This window comes from Rattus norvegicus, chromosome 18, assembly GCF_036323735.1.
Source record: "Rattus norvegicus strain BN/NHsdMcwi chromosome 18, GRCr8, whole genome shotgun sequence".
Classification (NCBI taxonomy): domain Eukaryota; kingdom Metazoa; phylum Chordata; class Mammalia; order Rodentia; family Muridae; genus Rattus; species Rattus norvegicus.
In genome coordinates this window covers 37,558,456-37,582,767 of record NC_086036.1, presented here as the reverse complement: position 1 = coordinate 37,582,767, position 24,312 = coordinate 37,558,456, and the positions used below count along the sequence as shown (strand labels likewise).

Genomic DNA, 24,312 nt, shown 5'->3' with positions numbered 1-24,312 from the left:
TTTTGCCATTGAAAGAAGGTTACTGACATATGTATGGTGGATATTCTTCAAGGTAACTGAAATTCATTGATTTCTCAGAAAGTATTATTAGTTATGGCTACACTTTAGTCTTATGCAAGTTTGAAACAAAAAACCCATAAAGACTATAATTATAAAATAATTAAAATGTTGCTACACGGGAGCGGGAAAAGATATTTTACGTACACAAGATCTGAATAACTTTATAGTATTTCATTTAATAAGTATGTTTAAAATTCATTTCTTCAAAAGACAGTACTTTAATTACATTCAAATTATATCCACTCTACCAACAAGCCCATCATTTATTTACAAGGTTAGATATTACAAAACAAGAAACATTTAAACAAGTTTTATTTCTTTAAAAGTTCTTCCAAATTTAGAATCCTGAAAACCTCTACATATATACCTTAAAAAATGTATACATTTTCAGGAAAATTGTAAGTTTCAAAAGAAATGTAATACACATACAATGAAGCATAATTTACTTTGGCTCAGCTATACAGGTATGTCTCAAAGTGTATGAATGAGTGGGTGTGTGTGTACATATATGCATTCATATATCATATATATATGTATATATGTCTATATATGTATATATACATCACAATTTCTAATATAGGCAAAAGTTCTAGCTGGTATCTTAAAGCAATGCATCAATACATTTTCTCAGAGAAAGTAGAAGAGTTCTCAAGGCTTCATGCCAATCCATGATTTTTCACATCTTTGCCCTCAAATACTGAACAAGACATTTGTTTTCTTTTTCATCTTTAAATTAAATTTATTTTCAAATGCTATGAAAAGTACCATCAAGCCTCTCCATTTAGAATTCAGTAACAAAGACGTGTCTGATGTTTAAGGATAAACACTTCTACTTTATTTTCAAAGAGTATCAAAAAAGAAAAAAAAACAAAAAAACAAACAAAACCTGTAACCAATGGTGGTAAAGAAATCAAAGAAAGTAACTCTGAGATGGTAAAGAGACATGAGACTTAGTTAACATAGACTTAGAAAAATAAATGCCCCATTGACATAAAATAGGTGAGAGAAAAAGACTAAAAAATAATTGGAAAAAGACATAAAGAATTATGGGTTGTGAGAGCTTTAGTTTCAAAGATATACTGTACCCAAGCTATCAATAACTGCTGAGCATTTTTTAAAACTTGTATGAATTTCCATAAATTTTAGTTGTTTTAAATTGGGTTTCTGTAGCAAAACAAAGAGGTCATAATAGTAATAGTTATGTGAAAGTTGCTTCATAGAATTAAAAAAAAAAGGATGAATATATTGTACGTAAGATTAAAAGAGACAAGATTAGGAATGAAATTAAGCACTGATCTCATCAAAAGTAGAGAGAAATTACCTTTCTTCAGATTTTATCTCATTCTGTAATCAGAGAAAATAGCACTCCTTCTGTTTTCTTTACTGTATCTCAGGTTAAAAATATCAATGAATAGCCCTTATGTACACTTGTTCTATAAGAGATAATCTAAAGTTTTAGTGTGTTGGCTTATTTTTTTTGTTTTAATGAAAAAACCTAAGAGCTGAATCTTCCAGAATGGTTCTTAGATGTAGTGATATATCTATGACTTTCCTGAATTAAAAAGTAAGGCTGGAGAGATGACTCAGCCATTAAAGGATAGGCTCATAACCAAAAAGTCAACAATAAGAGTTTGGCATATCAGGCAGTGGTGGTGCAAGGCTTTAATTCCAGCAGTCAGGAGGCAAAAGCGGGCAGATATCTGTGAGTTCGAGGTCACCCTGGTCTTATAGAGCTAGTTCCAAGACAGTTGAGGCTACACAAAGAAAGAAACCCTATCTGGATAAAACAAAAAGAAAAAAATTTGGCATCAACAGTCATTAACTGAATATTTTAAAGAAATGCTTACATTCAAATTAAATTAAATTAAGTGCTGTTGTATCAAATACCAAAATTGCTATTTTGTTCATCTGAAACAGATAATTAACAAACATTATATAATAATTTCCTAAAAACCACTACAAAAATTTAAATTATCTTTTCCTCTATTCATACAGATGATGATTCTGAAGGAATACTTTATGCTATAAATCCACTCATGGCATACAACACTTCATCAAGGTTTTCAGAAAAATCAGTGCATTCTGTAGCTACAACAGGCACAATGCTCTTCCATAGCCAGGAGTTCTGAAAAGTTTAAAGAAAAAAGGTAAATAATCTGAAAGTCATCCTAAAGATAACAAATACTGGTAATAGTGCTCAAACTGAATATTGTATGACCTGAATATCAATCAGATGTAGTTTTTTCCCCCAATGGGAGACGCTCCCATAACTGGAGTAACTGTTCCCCAACCAGAGGTTCTAGCTCCTAGACAAGGAAAAAGAGAAAATAATCATTAAAACAATATCTGGGCTGACAGTTTTTAATCAGTATACATATATGTAGACAAAAAGGCAAAAAAAGTCACTTTAAATTTCACCTTTACAAAGTCAGATCTGCTAATATTAAATGGTTAATAACATTTCTTTTCTTTCTTTCTTTTTTTTTTTTATTAACTTGAATATTTCTTATATACATTTCGAGTGTTATTCCCTTTCCCGGTTTCCGGGCATACATCCCCCTAATCCCTCCCCCTCCCCTGTTTGTGGGTGTTCCCCTTCCCATCCTCCCCCCATTGCCGCCCTCCCCCCAACAATCTAGTTCACTGGGGGTTCAGTCTTAGCAGGACCCAGGGCTTCCCCTTCCACTAGTACTCTTACTAGGATATTCATTGCTACCTATGGGGTCAGAGTCCAGGGTCAGTCCATGTATAGTCTTAGGTAGTGGCTTAGTCCCTGGAAGCTCTGGTTGCTTGGCATTGTTGTACATATGGGGTCTCGAGCCCCTTGTTAATAACATTTCTAATTCTCTGCTTTTATAAAGTCGACATTTAAATTTGAATTCTACTTAATGTGAAAAATCTTACAGTTTTATAACAAACTGGCAAAAGATTTCCAGGTTATCTCTCAATTTTGTCTAGATGGAAACAAATTTTCAACACACATTCATGACAAAAGTCCTGGAAAGAATAGGAACTCAAGGCCCATACCTAAACATAGTAAAAGTCATATACACCAAACCAGTAGCTAACATTAAACTAAATGGAGAGAAACTTGAAGCAATCCCACTAAAATCAGGGACAAGACAAGGCTGCCCACTCTCTCCCTACTTATTCAATATAGTTCTTGAAGTTCTAGCCAGAGCAATCAGACAACAAAAGGAGCCAAAGGGATACAGATTGGAAAAGAAGAAGTCAAAATATCACTATTTGCAAACCACATGATAGTATATTTAAGTGATCCCAAAAGTTCCACCAGAGAACTACTAAACCTGATAAACATCTTCAGCAAAGTGGCTGGGTATAAAATTAACTCAAATAAATCAGTAGACTGCCTCTACACAAAAGAGAAACAAGCCGAGAAAGAAATTAGGGAAACGACATCCTTCATAACAGTCTCAAATAATATAAAGTACCTAGGTGAGACTTTAACTAAGCAAGTCAAAGATCTGTACGATAAGAACTTCAAGCTTCTGAAGAAAGAAATTGAAGATCTCAGAAGATGGAAAGATCTCCCATGCTCATGGATTGGCAGGATTAATATAGTAAAAATGGCTATTTTACCAAAAGTGATCTACAGATTCAACGCAATCCCCATCAAAATACCAATCCAATTCTTCATAGAGTTAGACAGAACAATTTGCAAATTCATCTGGAACAACAAAAAACCCAGGAGAGCTAAAACTATTCTCAACAATAAAAGGACTTCCGGGGGAATCACTATCCCTGAACTCAAGCAGTATTACAGAGCAATAGTAATAAAAACTGCATGGTATTGGTACAGAGACAGACAGACAGACCAGTAGAATAGAATTGAAGACCCAAAAAGGAACCCACACACCTAAGGTCACTTGATTTTTGACAAAGGAGCCAAAACTATTCAGTGGAAAAATAGATAGCATTTTCAGCAAATGGTGCTGGTTCAACTGGAGGTCAACATGGACAAGAATGCAGATCGATCCATTCTTATCACCCTGTACAAAGCTTAAGTCCAAGTGGATCAAGGACCTCCACATCAAACCAGATACACTCAAAGTAATAGAAGAAAAACTTGGGAAGAATCTCGAACACATGGGCACTGGAGAAAATTTCCTGAACAAAATACCAATGGCTTATGCTCTAAGATCAAGAATCAACAAATGAAATCTCATAAAACTGCAAAAGTTCTGTAAGGAAAAGGACACTCTGATTAGGACAAAACGGCAACCAACAAATTGGGAAAAGATCTTTACCAATCATACAACTGATAGAGGGCTTATATCCAAAATATACAAAGACCCCATGAAGTTAGACTGCAGGGAGACAAATAACCCTATTAAAAAATGGGATTCAGAGCTAAACAAAGAATTCACAGCTGAGGAATGCCGAATGGCTGAGAAACATGTAAAGAAATGTTCAACATCTTTAGTCATAAGGGAAATGCAAATCAAAACAACCCTGAGATTTCACCTCACACCAGTCAGAATGGCAAAGATCAAAAACTGAGGTGAAGGCAGATGCTGGCAAGGATGTGGAGAAAGAGGAACACTCCTCCATTGTAGGTGGGATTGCAGACTGGTACAACCATTCTGGAAATCAGTCTGGAGGTTCCTCAGAAAATTGGACATTGAACTACCGGAGGACCCAGCTATACCTCTCTTAGGCATATACCCAAAAGATGCCCCAACATATAAAAAAGACACGTGCTCCACTATGTTCATCGCAGCCTTATTTATAATAGCCAGAAGCTGGAAAGAACCCAGATGCCCTTCAACAGAGGAATGGATACAGAAAATGTGGTACATCTACACAATGGAATATTACTCAGCTATCAAAAACTTTATGACTTTATGAAATTCATAGGCAAATGGATGGAACTGGAAAATATCATCCTGAGTGAGGTAACCCAATCACAGAAAAACACACATGGTATGCACTCATTGATAAGTGGATATGAGCCCAAATGCTCGAATTGCCCTAGATGTATAGAACACATGAAACTCAAGAAGGATGACCAAAATGCGAGTGCTTCACCCCTTCTTTAAAAGGGGAACAAGAATACCCTTGGGAGGGAATAGGGAGGCAAACTTTAGAACAGAGGCAGAAGGAACACCCATTCAGAGCCTGCCCCACATTTGTCCCATACCTCTACAGCCACCAAACTAGCTAAGATGGATGAAGCAAAGAAGTGAATCAACAGGAACCAGATGTAGATCTCTCCTGAGAGACACAGCCAGAGTACAGCAAATACATACGCGAATGTCATCATTAAACCACTGAACTGAGAATGGGACCCCCGTTGAAGGAATCTTAGAAAGGACTGAAAGAGCTTGAAGGGGCTTGATACCCCATATGAACAACAATGCCAACCAACCAGAGCTTCCAGAGACTAAGCCACTACCCAAAGAATATACATGGGCTGATCCTGGTCTCCAACCTCATAGGTAGCAGTGAATAGCCTAGTAAGAGCACCAGTAGAAGGGGAAGCCCTTGGTCCTGCCAAGACTGAACCCCCAGTGAACGTGATTGTTGTGGGGAGGGCGGTAATGGGGGGAGGATGAGAGGGGAAAACCCATAGAAAAGGGGAGTGGAGGGGTAGGGGGATGTTGGCCCGGAAACCGGGAAAGGGAATAACAATCGAAATGTAAATAAGAAATACCCAATTTAATAAAGATTAAAAAAAAAATAAAAGAAACTATATAGAATCACAAAAAAAAAAAAATAAGAGAAATGGAGATTCAACAACATTCAATTTAAACTTCTAAAGGTTTGAAACCCAGATGTTTCTAGGCCTTCTCCCCAAAATAAAGCATCTTAAGTGACTTCCTAATCTTACCTTAAAAATTATTTAACTTTAAATCAAAATTAATAAATTAAAATATCAGAACATGAATAAAAATAAGGCTACTTTTTTTTTTTGGGTCCTCCTGTGGCATGTGTGTTACCTCTAAAGAGCACAAAGAAAGAACTCAACTCTTATCGCAGGGTAGTTTGAAGTAAGCCACAATGCTTCAAATAAATTATTTGAATATAATTTTGGTAAAGCTGACCCTGGAATATGCTTCCTTAATGTAAACTTGGATCAAGAGTTCACTGTACTTTTGGTAAGAACAGACTACATGATGCAGCCTGCATAGCATTATGGCATTATTTGTTAACTCTCATAGTGCTGCTAGTTTAAATGTACAAAGACAGCATCAAAAAAGCAAAGGACCCTGAAATAAAGGAAGTCACTAGAATATTACAAGGCTGCTATTTATATAATGTGCTTAAACAACAAGGAAGCTGACAATGCTGTCAAACAACCGCAGGATGGTGATCTGGTCATACATGTCGTTACACAACAGAAACCTAACCAAGTGTCTTAGGAGAGATTTCATAAAACAAGATTTTAACAAAATGTATAAAGAATATATAAGACATCTGGAAGCACACTTTTATGTTTTTTATAAACCAAAACCACTGTTGCTCATGTGCATAATGGTATCTACAATTTATATTTATACATTTGAACAGTAACAACAACAACAACAAAATCAGAAGAAAATAATGTAAGATGTCGGTATATACCTGCCCATCTCTGCTTATCTGTACTTTCTTGTTGTCATTCCAAGGATTGAGTAAATGGTGTGCAAACTGAAAGGGAAGGCTTTCTTTGCGTATCCATTCCACTTTGAATACTCCACCTAGTCCAGCTGACCCCCAGTCTTGGCTCTTCTCCCTTCCTATCTCAGAAGACATCCTAGAAAATCCCTGTACAAAAGTGAGGGAAAAGGATGAGAGCAAAGATGATATTAAAATATCTATATCTGATAAGGCTAATTATTTTTAAAGAATTTTAAAGAAAAGATCTAATATCAAAATAATGCAAATTTATCAAGAACCAAAAAGAGTTGCTTTACCAAATTTTGGAAGATAAATTCTAGCCTAATATAATTTCAAATCTTAACAGTTTCTTTGTAATGTATCAACAGTTATAAATCAGCATTTATATAAAAATACAATAAGCAAGCCTATAATTTTATTTATGACTACTATAACTATGAAATAATTCAGCACTTTTAAAGTTCAGATATACATAAATTCAAATTAATGTTAAGAAACTGTTTCAGAGTTAGCAATGACTCAATGGTGAAGAGCACTACCTGCTCTTCCAGAGAACCTAGGATCTATTCCCAGCACCCACGTGGTAGCTCTATGAACATCTGTAACTCTAGTTCCAGGGGATCTGACTCCCTCCTCTTCGGATCTCCACAGGTACTGCATGCACCTGGTGCACAGACTGACATGCAGGCAAAACACTCATACAACATAACATAATTTCAATTCTTTTCTAAAAAGAATCATGGTCTTTTTGTTGTCAATAACATTACCAGTCCATATAAACATTTACGAAGGCAAAGGTTCTTGTATTTAATCCACTAACAGATCCAAAGTTTCTGTCAGAAGAACTACTCATTAGGCAACATCCTAGTGAGTCAAGGTAAAGGGGTTCTATCTGGCCCTTGCAGAAATGTGGAATAGACCTCACCACCAGTCCCACTACAGACAATTTTCTTGGACAATGGAAAGCTAGGCTTTGGTTTTGGTTTTTCTCTGATCTTGAGAGTCTAACTTATAAGCAAAACAAAGCCCATTTTATTGATTCAGGATGGCTTACCTGGAAATGTCCAGATCCTTGAACAGAAAATACCAAGTAAACCATGCTGCTCTCCCAAAACGCTCGATTTAGCTTCCGCTCATTACTAGGGGTTGTAGACCAGATACCCTTCTGCTGAGAAATTTCAAGGTTTCTCAGATTGCTACTCTTCATTATGAAGTAACGAATAGGCATATTTGGTCTTGGTGAAGGAGATTTTGAGCCCTATGAAAGAATGCATAAGTTCTTGAAAGGTAATTTGACCTTTCAAACACAGTAGGCTCTCATAAATAACAACTTGATAAACATGTAAATGTTACCAAATATCCAACAAATGCAAACTAAACCTTTTCATGGCTTAATCAAAAAGCCAAAAAGAAGCACTTATTTCCAAAGCAGCTAAAATGTATTGTACCAAGTAACTATTAATTTTAATTTACACTTAGAATGAATTATCATGTTTTATAAAACTTCCTATTCTGAAAACAAAATGACAATTATTCCAGTTTACTGTCTTAAGTCAATTTTAAGATGATAAAACAGAACAGTCTGATGATCTCACTGGCATCATAGGGACTAGAATGAGTATAGTAATGTAAAAAGGAGTTATACAAAGTCCCAGAGGAACTGCAGAAGAATCACCAAAAGTGAGTCGCTAGGCACGGACCTGATCAATAGTTCACATAAAATGGGCTGTGAGTAGGCAAAGACTAGAAGGAAAGCAGCACACTAACTAAATAACTCCCACATCTCACAAGTGCTTGGGAATACTTGGTATCCTCAGCCAGAGCAGATACCTTGTAATATAAAGTGCCCCTGCCCTTAGAAGAGTCAAACCCTAGTACTAGAAAGAAACTAGTAACAGAATAAAAACTCCTCAGAACCTACTGTAGCACTTCTTTTAATCCAACCTCAAAAGAACTAAACCAGTAAGGTAGTTCAGCAAGTTAAAGGGCATGCCAAGAAAACATAATAATGTAAGTTTGATCCCTGGAACCCATGGTGGAAGAAGAGAACTAACTCCTGAAAGTTGTCTTCTGACCTTCATATAGTTGCCTTGGCATGTGGGTGCACACACACACAAGCTTATACATGCACATGCACACATACAAATAATTTTTTGAAAGTTAAAAAAGTATTAATTTTTATTTACCTCGATAGTAGAACAAAATCTAGCACTATTTAAGGGAACACACTCACACATACACACACACATATGAAAATCTAGCAGCCAAAGAAATTTATAAGAAATATGAAAAAAATAAAGAATAGGATGTATAACCAGGAAAAAAATCAATACAAGCAGACTGAGAGCAGATTTCGGAGACAGTAGACAAGAATGGCAAAATACCTATAAAAAATCAAGGGAATGATGTTTTAGAAGGTAAAGGAAAACATGATCACCATAAAAAGCATTATTTTTTAAATAGCAGGTGATATTAAAGACACAAGGGGAATCTTGAGACATAAAATAATAACTGCAAATAATGACATTACAAAAAATGAATAGTTTACCCTCTTAAACTAAAGGTATCATTGAATGAAGAGTACAGAGAGAATCTCGTGTCCCTGTGGATGTGGCATGTGTCAATGATTATCTGATGGCCTATGGCTTAGGGAGGAAATAGGAGGTGTAACATCCAGGAGATAGAAAGAATTCTGGGATAATGCCAGATGTAGGAGATTTGCCCCAGAAGCTGTAATGAGACAGACATATGATACATAAGCACAAGTAGCCAACCACAAGGCAGAATGTAGATTAAAATAAGTGTGTTATTTTATGTTATGATCTAATCAGAGCAGAGTCTAGCTATATGGCCAAGGTATTTTAAAATATATTTTGAGTCTTATTTCTGGGTGCATAGGAATGGAAAGAATAAGGACCAAATTTCCACAGAAGAGATAGCAATATAATTACCTAAAATGAAGCCAAGAGGGAGATAGGATTAGAAAGAAAATTTTAAAAAGAACTATGAAATATTGAGTGATCCTATATACTCACATACACAGATATAGACACACACACACAGATACCAAGCAAGAGCTCCAGAAAAGAGGAAGGGTAGATATGAGAACTAGTGTGAAGAAATAATAGGCTTAGACTTTTAAAAAGCAGATGGAATTTATTGATAAATTGAAAACGAGAATCATAGGAGGCAATACCAAAACCCAGTTCCTTAAAAACAATGATTAAAAAGAAAATCCTAAATACAGCTAAAGGAAACAAGGACCAGTAAACCTCCCATCAATAGTTCCTGGGTTCTAAACACTTACCCTTTATATCCACAAATAAAGGTAGTACTCAACCCACCAAAAAAACTTTTTGCACCAGCCAGAGGCTTTTGCATCCACAACTGGTCAAAATGCAAAGAATAACTAACTGTTGGAGTCCCAGTCACAAATGATACATATACAATGCAAAACCTTTTGCAGGATATTTGATCACACAGTGAACCTGAAGATTGTGTTATTTACTGGGGGAAAAAACTTTCTAGTTATAGTGTGGCTCAGCTCTTAACACATACGTTTAATCCCTCTGGCTGGAATACATACATGCCCTTAGTACACACTTTTAATCCCAAACAACGAAAGTAAAGTAAGCTTATAGAAGGAAGCACCCATGTTTGAGAGTGACATCTGAGTGACAAAGTGATGAATCAGAGAAAGATTTGACAGAATAGGATATGCAGAACTCTCACAAGAACAGAGAGAAAAAAAGAGGCTACTAAGAGAGACCAGTGTGAAAGAAAGGAAGCAGTTTTATGAGGACGGTTGTACAGAGACAAATTGCAGAAAGAGAACAAGTTAGACACATGTGAAGACAGAACGGCCCAGAGAATGAAAAGGAGTCAGAAGATCAGAACAGATTGCTAGAGTTAGTTTGAGGCCAAGCGGAGCAATTCTGGAGAAATGGAGAAGCCAGATTGAATTAATCAAGTTTGGAGAGGCGTTTCAGCAAGAACAGCTGATTTAAACCAGCCAGCCAGAGCTCAGAAAGAACTACGGAGGGTGAGCTTATTCACCAATAAGCCTCCAAGATGACAATTAAAGCAGGAGAATAAAAGATACTTTAACAAACCCTTATACCTAAAGCTCAGGGAACATCACTGAAGAAGGGGCAGAAATATTCTAGGAGCAACAGGGGACCAGTATAGCCAGCGTTTTGGCTACTTTGTGGGTTCTTTTTTCTTTTACCCTTCTCTACCTCTCTTCCTCAGCATATCAACTCCCTACTACTAGGTAGGAGAGGAAAAAAAAAAGGTTAGAGGGGAAAGTGGCCAACTTTCATGGAGAGCAGGGGTTGAGTTCCTTGAACAAGTTTGATTTTCACTGTCAGTGTATCTAATTTCTTCTTTTTGTCTCTTCACACACAACTACTTGACAAATCAGAACAAGCCACACCAACAGCATCCAACCACCAATTGCTCAACCAGCCCCTTCTATTAAGGTTCTAGCATTTATATATCCTCTGAAAAGTCCCCAGAATTCCAAACATCACACACTCACAGAAACTATCCTGAACTGGCATAACCATGCCCCTGCTAGAGCACTAGGCAAACCACAGTCACATGCTGTGAAGCAATCCCATAGCACAAAAACATATTCCCATATTTCAGTGTTTTTAGAAACAGAAATTCTCAATACAAACCAGGGTGCCTGCTGCTAGATAGTGTCTTATACACATGATAGAAAATCTACTCCACCCATGAAATCTCAATAATATGGTTATATAACCAAGACCTGGATTAAAAAAAAGTACAAACTGACATGACTATGTGGACGGGGGGATAATTTTGCAAGGCCTTGTCTCTAGATAGAGTGCTGTAGGCAATAGATGGCTGTGGAATAAACAAAAATCAGTTTTCACATGGACAAAGCCCCTGATAGGTACCATAATAGGGTATATGTACATCGGTATATGTGTAATAATAGTTACAGAAGAAGAGATCATGAATTTGAGAGGGAGTGGTATGGTCATAGAAGTTGTAGGAGTGGAGAGTTTGAGGGGTAGAATTTATAAAATTCTCAAAAATAATTAAATTTCAAAATGTCTTTACTAGTGAATTCTACCACAAGGAAAGGAGAAAATAACACCAATTTTGTTGTAAGGGACTTTTGTTGTCAGTGTTGTTCATGAGGGATATTATTCAGTACTCCTGTTTATTTCTTGTAGAGTTTTAAACTCTTGTAGAGTTTTAAAACAAGGCGTAATAATTTGAATGAGAATGGCCCACATAGGCTTATGCATTTGAATGCCTAGTCATCAGTTGGTGGACTGTTTGAGATGAATTAGCTGAATTAGGTGTGGTCTTGTTGGAGGAAATGTGCCACTGAGGTTGGACTGAAGTTTCAAAAAACAAAAACACAAGCCAGGCTGTTTCTCTCTCTTTTCAAGCTACCTTTGGTTCAGCTACCACCACAGTAACCATGCCTGTCTGCCACCATGTTCCCCACCATGACTGCAATGGACTAATCTTCTGAAATTGTAAGCAAGTCCCCATTTAAATCATTTCTTGTTTAAGAGTTGTCTTGATCATGGTGTCTCTTCATAGAACAGTAACTAGGCATTCAAATAAGTGAGACCATGGTGGTCATACTCATTCTAAACATTATACCTGGTTGCAAAACTCTGTTACAAAAGTAACGCAAGAAAAATAGAGTACTGAATAACAACATGGGGGTAGGATGGGGAGGGGAACATCCATATAGAAGGAGAGGAGGAGGGGTTAGGGGGATGTTGGCCTGGAAACCGGGAAAGGGAATAACAATTGAAGTGTAAATAAGAAATACCCAATTTAATAAAGATGGAGAAAAAAATAAAAAATAAAATCAAAAGCTGCTTGAAGAAAAAAAACAGTATAGATGAACTTTAAAGTACTGCATTAAGTAAAATAAACTAGACAGAAAAGCAGAATTTCACTTACAAGATATTTAAGAAAAATGAACAGTGATTACTGGGCTACTAAGGTAACAGAGATGTTGGTGCTAACTGTGGTGTCAGTACACAGTTAGATACATTTGCCAAAATCACTAAGTTGTTCAGTTTAAACTGATAGTTTCTCTATTTTTCTATTTCTATATTTACTTGTTTATGTGAAGAGGGGACTGCTCATATCACAGCACATTCATATAGAAAAGACAACCTGTGGGACTCCAGTCTCTCACTCAACCATCAGGTCCCAGGAATCAAACTCAAGTCACAAGGGGTGGCGGAAAGCACTTTCACCCACTGAGCCATCTCAATATCAAGCACTTTCACCCACTGAGCCATCTCAATATCACTTAAACTAGTAAGATTTTTTGAACAAAGAATACCTTAGGAAAGGCATTTAAAATACCCCTACATACAAAATAAAACCTAAGAATACAAATTCACTTTCTTCTTATTTAGCAAGTGTTCAGCAGACATTGTTCATCGAATCACAACTATGGAGCTCACCATCATACTCTTAGTCACATTCCAGTACCATGAGTAAAAAGAAGCACATGTGAAACCATTCACATCATTAGTTTTAAAAGACAGTTTCCAATCCCATATCAAAATTTTCTGTCTTCTATTTTATGAGTTTAAAATAATCATTGAGCCACAGAAAACACTTGAAAAAATTATAAAACAAAATTTTTATCAATGTAGTATTCTTGTTTAAACTAAAAACTTCTAGAGATATGAAGAAGAAAAAAATAGGCTGTATAGAGCTATATGCGATTGATAACTAATCAGTGAGATTAAAATATAGTGTTAGTATTTAGAACACAGGCCAGTTATTACAAAGGTACATGGTTATAATTCTGTATAATTACAACTATGAAATATGCTGCGAACCTTCTGAGACAGACTGTAGCTGCCCTACCTTTCCTGAGGATGGAGGAGAGGGGCTAGCACAAGGACTTGGGTAACTGCTGCTGTCTGTGGATTTCACAGACGATTGATCTGACCGGTCATCCGTGCTCCGTTTAGGATGTAAAATGCCTCTATCTTTGTACTTCTGAGGTGGATGTAAGGCAGGAGATGGAGATTTCATCAGTACTCTTGAGCAAGAAGAAGCACAGGTCAGTTATATATAAGTTTATAGTACAAAGAGAATGCTATTTCCATCCAAAATCCCAATGTCTACAATGTATGAAACACTTTTAAGAAAAATTCATTTTTTTCTATTAATCATCAAAAAGAAAAAAAAACAAATTAAAACTGGGCTAGGAGTGTAACTTAGTGATATAGCACTGCCTAAGGCCCTGGGTTTAATCCCCAGCATCAATGAATAAATAATAAAATATATAAATAAACTCAGAAATAAGAAAGAGTTGAGGAGTAGGAACACAGCTCAGTTAGTAGAGTGCTTATTGTATATTGTGTTTGAATATAAAACATCATCATTGGCTCAACACTGGTACCCAACTGGTAACCTTGTTCAGCAAAAACTGGAGACTTATTGGAAAAAATAAGCCACTGGGGCAAGCTCTGAGACTTTATGCCTCACTACACTTCTTGTTCTTTGATGAAATGTGAGTAGCCAACTTCCTGTTCCTACTTCCATGCCTTTCCTCCCTGTTGCCATGTCTTCTCCACCAGGATGGGCAAGCTGCCTTCTGTCAAGTATTTTATCATGGCAACATAAAAGAAATTGATATACCATGCAATCATGAGGATCTGAATTCTAAAAAGATAGAAAGCTGGGTGCGGCAGCATGTCTCTAATCTCAGAACTAGGATGCCACAGAGAAGCAAATCCTTGGATCTTGCTCCCCAGCTCCCCAAATATGTGAGGTGTAAGTTTACTGAGAGACCAAGTCTCAAAAATGAAGGTGGAAATATACTAAAGAAGGCATCCAATTTCAATTTCTGACATTTCTCATGCGTACACGCTCCCTCCCCCCAACACTCCAATCTCCCACCACCCCCAAAAGCCCCACAGACTATAGGGTACATTTAAATGTGAAGTAAGTCACATTTTGAAAAATAAGAAATGGTATTGTGTAAAACTAAAAATCATACTGTGCTAACATGAGAAGAATACTGGACTAGAGCAGACAGAAATCTATATATTAGAGCAATAACTGTACAACTATCTAACATATAATCCTGTTCATGTCTCTGAACTTTAAATTATTTGTTATATTAAAATGTGATCTTAGTTGTTTTCTTTATTTACATTCCAGGTTTACATGGAAAAATATTTGGTAATTGCTACGGTTTGAATTTTACATAAAAGTAATGAGTTGAAAAAAATAAATAAAAGGTTATCTTAGATGAATTCTAAGATTTTCCTAAAATTCTAGAAATGCCATAAATATATCATTTAAGGTTTTCTTTAATTTTAAAAAATGTACAGTATGTACTCTGTGGTACAATCAGACAGTATATTCTGGTTGCAGTGTAAGGTTTCTAATACCATCTAAAAACACTCTGTGAAAACAAGGGATATAATCAAACCATGAAAGCTAACTATTAATTCACAGAGAATAAACAGAGTATAAGATTGAATGATATAATCTGGAAAAAGGCAAGCCCAATATGCTGGGCATCTCACAGTAGCACTGACCTAGTCTCCTCCAAAAGGTAATTAAAAATACAAAAACAAAAAACCCTTAACACCCTACCTTAACCCATGGATTTAAATAAATCTACAATTTATGGCAAGTGGGAAAATTGCAGTTTTGCTAGAATGAAAAAACTGTGTTTTCTGGCCTGCTGTCCTCACATTTGGCAGGCATGCAATGCACCACTGAACAGGCAGCATACTCTTCAGTCGGAATGCTAGCCTATAACACCGACAGTAGGTAGTGGTGTAGGGCAACCCTTCTTTAAACAGCACTGTCAGCTAGGCGTCTAGGAATAATGTCATCTGACACATACATGCCCACTAAGATGGATCATTTTAGAATTTGCTATCTTCCAAAGACACTTTAAATTTATAAATTCTGGTTATGCAACATTTTTAGCTTTTTCCTGAATGACTAGCCTTATTAAATCATAAGCACCTGCTTAAAATCATTTCCATTCCCTTAGTACTTATAAGAAATATCTTTAATAAACTCAATATTCAATATTTAATGAAATAGTATAAATAGTTCACTGTCCTGGAGAAAACGTATCTATCTAAAAAAAATTGCAGATTTACCTTTCTGCAGCAGTAGATCCATCAGAAAACTCAGTGTCAGCTGAACTTTTCCTACTATTATTAGATCTCCAGGATGAAGCCAAAGGAAGTTCTTCTGAAGACATGGGTCTTGGCCTCTGGCCAATTCCAGATGGTTGCTGTAAACCAGCAGACTGCTCTTCAGTGCTTAATACAGCTATAATTGCTCGTATGGTAGCTTCATCGACTTGAGACCAAGGTTTAGATGGCGCTCTCATTCGGCGTAAAAACAAGCTATGCCACTTCTGTCTGAGCTGTAGCAATAAACTGGCAGCCTGTAATCAATTCAAATACAAGTAAAATGGATATCACATATGTAAGGAGTTTCTTTATATATTAGTTATGGCCTACAACTATCTCTAGTGAACTATCTTACATTCAATATAATTTTCTATTCATTTCTTTCATTCATTCTGTTGTATAATTGAAAATTTTAGTCATCATATTCTAGGTACTACTAATGCAGAATGAAACAAAACAGCAAACACAGGGGAAAGTAAGCATTGCAGATGATATGTGTTGTTAATACTGAAAAAGCACTATGTGGGGTAAACAAGGAAAGATGTACTTAGTCTATTCATTTCATCTACAGACCATCCAAATGGTGACGGCCAGGAGGCACAAAGGAATATATAACATAGAGACAGACTTGAGAGATATAAGTGCTGTCAGTTCTAAATCTACACAGAGAAATAGCAGAAATTGTGCAGAGTGAAGAAAAGAGCAAGGTACATAGAGGTAGAAAATTTAAAGTACAAGCACCTAAAATGTAAAGAAATGACCACAAAGGCAGAAGAACAAAAAAGGGTTTACTTAACACCAAAAATTTGGAGCGGGATTGAGGAGGAAAAAAAAAAAATAAACGGAGACTGCAGAATTAAAAAGGGAGTCAGTACACAGTAGCAGGAAGTATGAGAGAAGATTATCAGAGAGAGACTGAAGTGTAACATGGAAGGCACACTGGTCTTTGGCAAATGCAATTTGATTGGTGTGAATGGGAATAAGATTGCAGTATGCTCACATGATACATACATGAATAAATAGAGCAACAGTTAAGAGTAACCTGACCCAGTGCTGACCACTCACAGTTCGGTAGCCACCCCAAAATTAACAGAGAGTGATTATTAAAAAAGACCAACAATAACAAAAGTCTGTCAAGAAAATCTTAAATATGAATAGTAAAATTGTATCTCTCCCAATTCACTTATGAAAATAAAAAAGGAATGAATGTCTTTCTTCAGAAATGGTAAAAATAAATGGTGCTCTGTACTCTATACTCAATATTTTATATTTCCAGAAATATTAAAATATTACTACTATGGCTTAGGCGGTTTTGATCCCTGTAAAAATTCACATTGCAACAGTGCAACCGTGTTGGATGGTAAGACCTTAAGGAGCTGACACTGCCTGACACCCTTCTGAAAAGGCTTGAGCGATGGAGACTTTCTCCCCTGCCCTTCAGCTTTCCATCATGCATGGCATACCATTCTTCACCACTGATGGCACAGGGTTTAAGGTGTCACCTGGTAGAGAAGTAATTCCCACCAGCACCATAATCTTAGACTGAAGAATATCTGCTTATTACAAATTACCCAGCCCATGGTACTCTGCTGTAACAACACAAATAGAATGAGATGAATGCCATACATAGACACTTGGGCCATATCTATGTTGTTCTGCATCCTCTGACAAAGAAAAACATCATGTGGCAGAGAATGCATGAAAGGTCTATGAAAACTGAAAACCAAGCCAAAGGTATTTTTTAATATTAAAGAATCAATATTGAAGATAGAAATTTTAATGTGCTATCTCAATTCATATTAACTAAAAGAAATTTATGTCCTATTACAAAGCAACTTACCTCTGGCTCTAACTTGAAGTTAAGCCATTCATCAAGTTTCAAAGCAGCCAAATTGGCGGTAGTTCTATCTTCCATCTCACTGTCACTGCTATCATTGGGAATGCCATCCGCTGTCACAACACACATTGGAAAATTAACCTCCATTTAATATTACAAAATGGCAGCGAGCAGCAGGACAGATACTCCTCCTTACAGTCTAACAGTTCATGTGGGACGTTCATAAAATCAAACGGAATATAAACTTAATCTAAATATATAAAATACAAACAAACAAGATGTCTCAGCACTGCACAAGTATTGTTTGATGCCCAGAACCCATGGAGGAAGAAGAGACTACAAAAATATGCCCGATCTTTATGACAAAGTACTACTGATTTTAATACACGGTATAGATAAATACAACATACTGAACTTTCTGAGAAAAAAATTAATTAAAATGAAAAAAAGGAGCTGTTGCATTCAAAAGTGAATTCAAGACAACTCCTGAATTATAAAAAGAGGGATAATTATCAAAAAATATTTTAGCAATATAAGGGCAACAAAGCATTACAGGTAGGTCTTTCCCTAACACACTAACTCTACATGATAACAAAAGCACTAAATGAGGGTACAGAGTAAATGTAATTAATAGCTATATTGAAAAAGATATAGAATATACCCAAAGCTTAAAGATTCCAAATTTAAGAGGCATCTTTAAGCATTCTAAAAAGGTTTAATAAGTACTATTTAATAAGTAGTGCAGATAAAAGAGAAACACTCCCAGAAGGGGAGGGAAATACTTTAGCACAAGTCTAACTCATTAAGAAAAATAAATCTTAAAAGTTAAATTATAGAAAGCAAAAACAGTATTTATCACTGCAACTGAAGAATTACATTTCTTGCTCTGAAAGTAATTAGTGTAAGATTAATCAATCTGAATATACAGTAATCTAAACAACTTAAAATGTGATCAAAAGGATAAGAGCTTTAAAGCTAAAAGCCATTTTCCTAGGCTAGCAGGATTAATATTGTGAAAATGCCTAAACTATTAAAAAGCAATCTATAAATTCAATATGATCTCTACTGAGATTTCAAAGAACAGAGCTAAAATTGAAGAACAGAGCTAAACTAAAAGAAAAAAATCCTAAAATTAATATGGAAATACATACACATACAAATAAAAAATCATCCAAAAATGGATAAAAAAGCAGCTTTAAGCAGAAAGAATACAGTTGAAGATCTCAATGTTACTCAACCTCAAACTATGTTACGAAGTCACAATGATAAAGACAGCATGGAATTCACACAAACGCAAACATGTAACAGATGACTAATGGATGCCACAGATCACCTAGAGACAAACCCAAACAGCTATGGACACCTAACTTTTAACAAAGGTAAAACCACCACCACCAACAACAAAGAAACAAAAACCCACCAAACCCCACAGGAATAAAAGGAAGCCTTTGCAACAAATAGTACTTACAAACTTGATTATCTACTGGCAGAATGAAATTAGATATGCATCTCTCACTCTGCATAAAAATCAACTTAAAGTAGACCAAAGACTTTAACCTAAAACAAAATACGCTTAGAACACTAAAGAAAATCACAGGGAAAATACATCAAGACATATGCCAAATTCCTGAATAGAGTCCCCATAGCACAGGAAAAGAGCCTCATCAACTGACAAATGTGATTACATAAAAAATTTCTGTACAGCAAAACAATTTATCAAAACAGCCTTCAGAAAGGGCTTAATTTCTAAAATAAATAATGGCAAAAATTAAGCAAACAAGCAAACTCCTGCCAATCAATACTGGCCAATGATCTTAAAAAAGTTCTCAAAAGAAACAACATAAACATGGACTAGTTCCTTCCAGCCCACAACTTCTGTAAGCCTGGTTGTGATGCACCTCCCAGCACCCAGGAGGTGCATCACAACCAGGCTCACAGAAGAGACACTCCCACTCCCACCCCATACCCCCAATCCCAACACCTGGCCTAACTGAGACTCCTACGGGCAGTCATTAAAAGTCTCCCAAATAAACAAACAAGTCCAGGGCTACATGGTTTTAGTGCAGAATTCTATCAGGCCTTCAAAGAAGACCTAATACCAATACTTCTCAAACTATTCCACAAAACAGAAACAGAAGGAATACTACCTCCTTATTCATTCTATGAAGCCAATTATTCTGGTACCTAAAGACCCAACAAAGAAAGAGAACTTCAGACAAATTTCACTTATGAATATCGATGCAAAAATTCTCAATAAAATTGTAGCAAAGAGAATCCAAGAATACCTCAAAACCATCATTCACAACTAAGTAGGCTTTATTCCAGGAATGCAGGTATGGTTCAATATACAGAAATCCATCACCATAATCCACTGCTTAAAGGAAAAAAAAATCACAGGATCATCTCATTGGAATCAATGGATCAATGGAATAGTATAAGACCCAGAAATAAACCCACACACCTATGGTCACTGGATCTTTGACATAGAAGCCAAAACCATACAGGAGGGAAAAATCACTTCAACAAGTAGTCTAACTTGCTGTCTGCATGTAGAATGCAAATTGGCCCATATTTATCACCCTGCACAAAGCTCAAGTCAAGTGGGTATAGGACCTCAACATAAAACCAGATACACTAAATCTAATAGAAGAGAAAGTGTGAAATGGGCACAGGGGAAAATTTTCTGAACAGAACATAAATGGCTCAGGCTCTAAGATCAACAATTGAAAAACTGGGACCTCATGAAACTGAAAAGCTTCTGTAAAACAAAGGATATTGTCAAAAGGACAAAACAGCAACCTACAGATTTGGAAAAGATCTTTATCAACCCTACATCCAATTAGAGGGCTGATATCCAAAATATACAAAGAACTCAAGAAGTTAGACTCCAGAAAACCAAATAACCCAATTAAAAAATGGGGTACAGAGCTAAACAAAAAATTCTCAACTGAGGAATACCAAATGGCTGAGAAGTACCTTAAGAAATGTTCAACATCCTTAGTCATCAGGAAAATGAAAATCAAAACAGCTCTGAGATTCCACCTTAAATCAATCAGAATGGCTAAGAAAAAAAAACTAAGGTGATAGCATATGCCGGAGAGGATATGGAGAAAGAGGAACACTCCTCCATTGCTGATGAGATTGCAATCTGGTGAACCACTTTGGAAATCAATCTGGTGGTTCAGAAAATTGGAAATACTTCTACCTGAGGACCCTGCTATACCACTTCTGGGCATATGCCCAAAAGATACTCTAACATATAACAAGAACATGTGCTCCACTATGCTCATAACAATCTTATTTATTATAGCCAGAAGCTGGAAAGAACTCAGATGTCCTTCAACAGAGGAATTGATACAGAAAATGTGGTACATTTACACAATGGAGTACTACTCAGCTATTAAAAACATCATGAAATTTGCAGACAAATAGATGGAACTAGAAAATGTCATCTTGAATGAGGTAACCCAAACCCAAAAGCACATAATGGTATGTACTCACTGTTAAGTGGATATTATTCTAAAGCTCAGAATACCCATGATACACAATTCACAGACCATATGAAGCCTAACAAGAAGGAAGACCAAAGTGTGGATGCTTCAAACTCACTTAAAAGGAGGAACAATATAATCATGGGAGGCAGAGGGAGGGAGGGATCTGGGTGGGTGAGGGAAGGGGGAGGAAAAAGAGGGGGCAGGACCAGGTATGGGAAGAGCCAGGAGAGGAGTCCAGAGGGTCAGGAGAATGAATAAAAATAAGTAGCAGTGGGGGTTGGGGAACTTGGGAGAACCACTATAAAGTCTCAGATGTCAGGAATGCAAGAGGCTCCCAGGACCCAATGGGGATGACACTAGCTGAAATACACAACAGCAGGGAGACTGAACCTCAAGAGACCACCTCCAGTAGATAGTCATGGCCCCCAGTTGAGGGATTTTTTCACCCAGATTTAAAGGAAATGCAGGGGAAAAAATAGAGCAGAGGCTGAAGGAAAGGCCATCCAGAGACTGCCCCACCTTAGGATCCATTCCATTTGTAGACATCAAACCCTGACACTATTGCTGATGTCAAGATTTGTTTGCAAACAGGAGTCTAGTATGGCTGTCCTCTGAAAGGCTCTGCCAGCATCTAAGACAGATGCAGATACAGCCAACCATTGGACTGAGCCAGGGTTCCCCAATGAATGAATGTTGTGGTTTTCCCTGAAGTTACTGTATTTTGATGCTAATTCCACTGCCCCAAGGACAGCTGCCTAGTCAAGGACTCAGAACTCAGGTGACTTCACCAGAACCACCTCTCCATTGAATTTGTAAAGTACTGGTGAGGGGCAGGTACAGGATAGAAGGAGGCCTGTCATTGGAGGAGAAGGAAGGATGGGTGGGAGAGAAGTTTGAAGGAAGAGGAGAAGACTAAGAGGAGAAGAAGAGACGGAGAGAGGGGAGAAGCCATGGCAGGTGATGTTAAGATTCTGCTCTGTGTATTTACAGGTTGTTATTAATGTTCTCAAGGGATGGATGGTACTGGGCTTTGTATGTTTAAGTGGGCAATTATATCTTACCAATTGGATCTAAGATTATTGTGTTGTGTGTTCTTTTATGTAAAGGTTTGAGTGTAGGAAAGTGTGTGGCTGGGCTGTGATATCCGCCAAGATATCTAGAAGATATCTTGGGACACCGCGGCGTGGACCTAGCAGGGTAAAAGACTATTACTTATTTATTTATATATTTTTACAACAGATGGTGCGCCAAGGTGATGGACAAGAATCCACTAGGAATCCTGAGAGTTGAGAGAAAGTTTTTATTTTCTAAGTAAGAGGAGGCTGGCGCCATGTTAAGTCATGTGATATCTTAAGCACAGGGAATTCAAACAAAGAAAGGGAAAGCCACTCTGGCTGACAGGCTGTAGGTCCCCTGCTGTGTGATAAATAATGACAGATCACAGAGTCAGAGATTAAAAGCTGCTTTTTAAAGAAAGTTGTTTAGAAAGTCTTTCAGGATACTCATATTCTTTTTAACATGGGCTCCACGGGAATTTTGGGTTGAAATCCTAGTTAGACAAGCTACCTCTTAATTACAGGTATTATTAAAAGGTGATTGAGTTTGTTTTTAGAAAGAAGAGAGTAAAGAGATTACCTGAATTAAGTGGGGATTTTCATCCACAGTTCAGAACTTAGGGAAAAATTAGTCACTAACTCCAAGTAGAGAGTTGTGATGAAACGTCTGTAACACCAAGGAGAGTGAATGCAGGCATATATTTTAGAAGTTATTAAGGTTAAAGAAAAATCTGTGGCTCTGGGTAGAGAGCTTAACAGATTGAGATATTTTGGGCTAAAGTCCTGGTTTGATGTGTTGCTTATTGATACTGGAATTGATAAAAGGTATTTGGTTTGTTTTATGAATTACACCACTAAAGGGCATATAGCTCGTTGATGCCGGCTAGTGAGGGTTTGTGGTGACTTTTGATATATACCACAACAGGAAGCTCGAATTCTCTTAACGTGGGCTCCACGGGAACTTTGGGATAATTTCCCGATATCAAAGAGTACAAAAGCCTATCAGGCTCATTGTTTAGCTTACTTCCTTTTTTAAAAAACTGTTTAATATTCATGATGGCTGTGACTTTGAGTTTTATGGTTATATTATTACTCTGGGAGAGAGTTCAAGATACAAGCTTTTCTGGTTTAAGACTAAGGAATACAGTATTTTGGGAGAAAGATTTTGTCTTTGTGTTTTTAAAAAGTGTGATTAGGCTCTGGAAACCTCACAGAGTCATACTGATCAGATGTGATAGAGGTAGACCGCCTGAAAAATTTATTCAGGAGAATCAAACAAAAAGATATCTCGATTCTAAACTTTTGTCTTCAGAGTTGTATTTTACAGAGTGTGCCTACTTGGAATCCTGGTCTCAAGGACTTTCAGCTGGGTCCAGTCAGGATACATCCTGCTACAGCATTTGCTTCATTCTTCCTACCCCCTACCCCTAAGGATATCTCGACGCCCATGAACAGCTTGAAGAAGTTATAGAGGAGTCGTCGTCCCAATTCCCTGGACTTTAGGGGGGCTGAAAGTGGTTATTCTAAAATTGTTTTTCTGAGGTACTTAAAATTGGTTGTAATTTAACTGGGAGGAATTAGCTAGATTGAATTGTATGGTCATAATCTCATTTGGTAACTAAGCTAAAATCATATCTTTGCTTTGATATAAAATTTATTTGTTAAAAGAGTTTAAAAGTACAAGGTTTAGAGCCAGTCCTTTTATTGTTGTCATTATAAATTTCTGAGTTGATTACACCTGTGAGTTAAGATTCAAATAGCAAAGTCATGGCTCTGAGTTTGTGAGAGTACTTTCAAGATAAAATTTAGGATATGGAGACAACAGTCCAGATTGTCTTATATAGGGAGATGGTTTTCAAAAACGTCAGAAATGCACAAAATTTGAGATTTAAAGTTATTTATCTTTTGTTGAGACATATCTGCTCCTAACAGTTACCCTTTGGTGGATTTAATGAAGAATGTGAACATCTCTACCTCCAGGTGAGGCAATACTTTGTGGCTAGGCAGCCACTACACAAAACTGCCTGTTTCATCTGCAGACTAGTACTGTCCAG

The 24,312-nt window shown here is 36.7% G+C and overlaps 1 protein-coding gene across 4 annotated transcripts in view; it reads right to left on the bottom strand.

The window, feature by feature from the left end:
• Nucleotides 1-216: 216 nt before the first annotated feature.
• Nucleotides 217-24,312, bottom strand: part of Ythdc2 (YTH N6-methyladenosine RNA binding protein C2) — a 65,266-nt gene continuing 41,170 nt past the window's right edge. For 3 of the 4 annotated variants that reach the window (XM_039097251.2, XM_039097252.2, XM_063277359.1), the window contains 7 exons: nt 17,713-17,822; nt 15,834-16,126; nt 13,567-13,744; nt 7,736-7,939; nt 6,646-6,828; nt 2,279-2,366; nt 217-2,185 (listed from right to left, as the gene is read on the bottom strand). In XM_039097251.2, coding sequence (XP_038953179.1) covers nt 2,286-2,366; nt 6,646-6,828; nt 7,736-7,939; nt 13,567-13,744; nt 15,834-16,126; nt 17,713-17,822 — 1,049 coding nt within the window. In that variant the 3' untranslated portion in view covers nt 217-2,185; nt 2,279-2,285. The remainder of the gene's footprint in view (nt 2,186-2,278; nt 2,367-6,645; nt 6,829-7,735; nt 7,940-13,566; nt 13,745-15,833; nt 16,127-17,712; nt 17,823-24,312) is intronic. The other variant, NM_001427202.1, reaches the window with a different exon arrangement.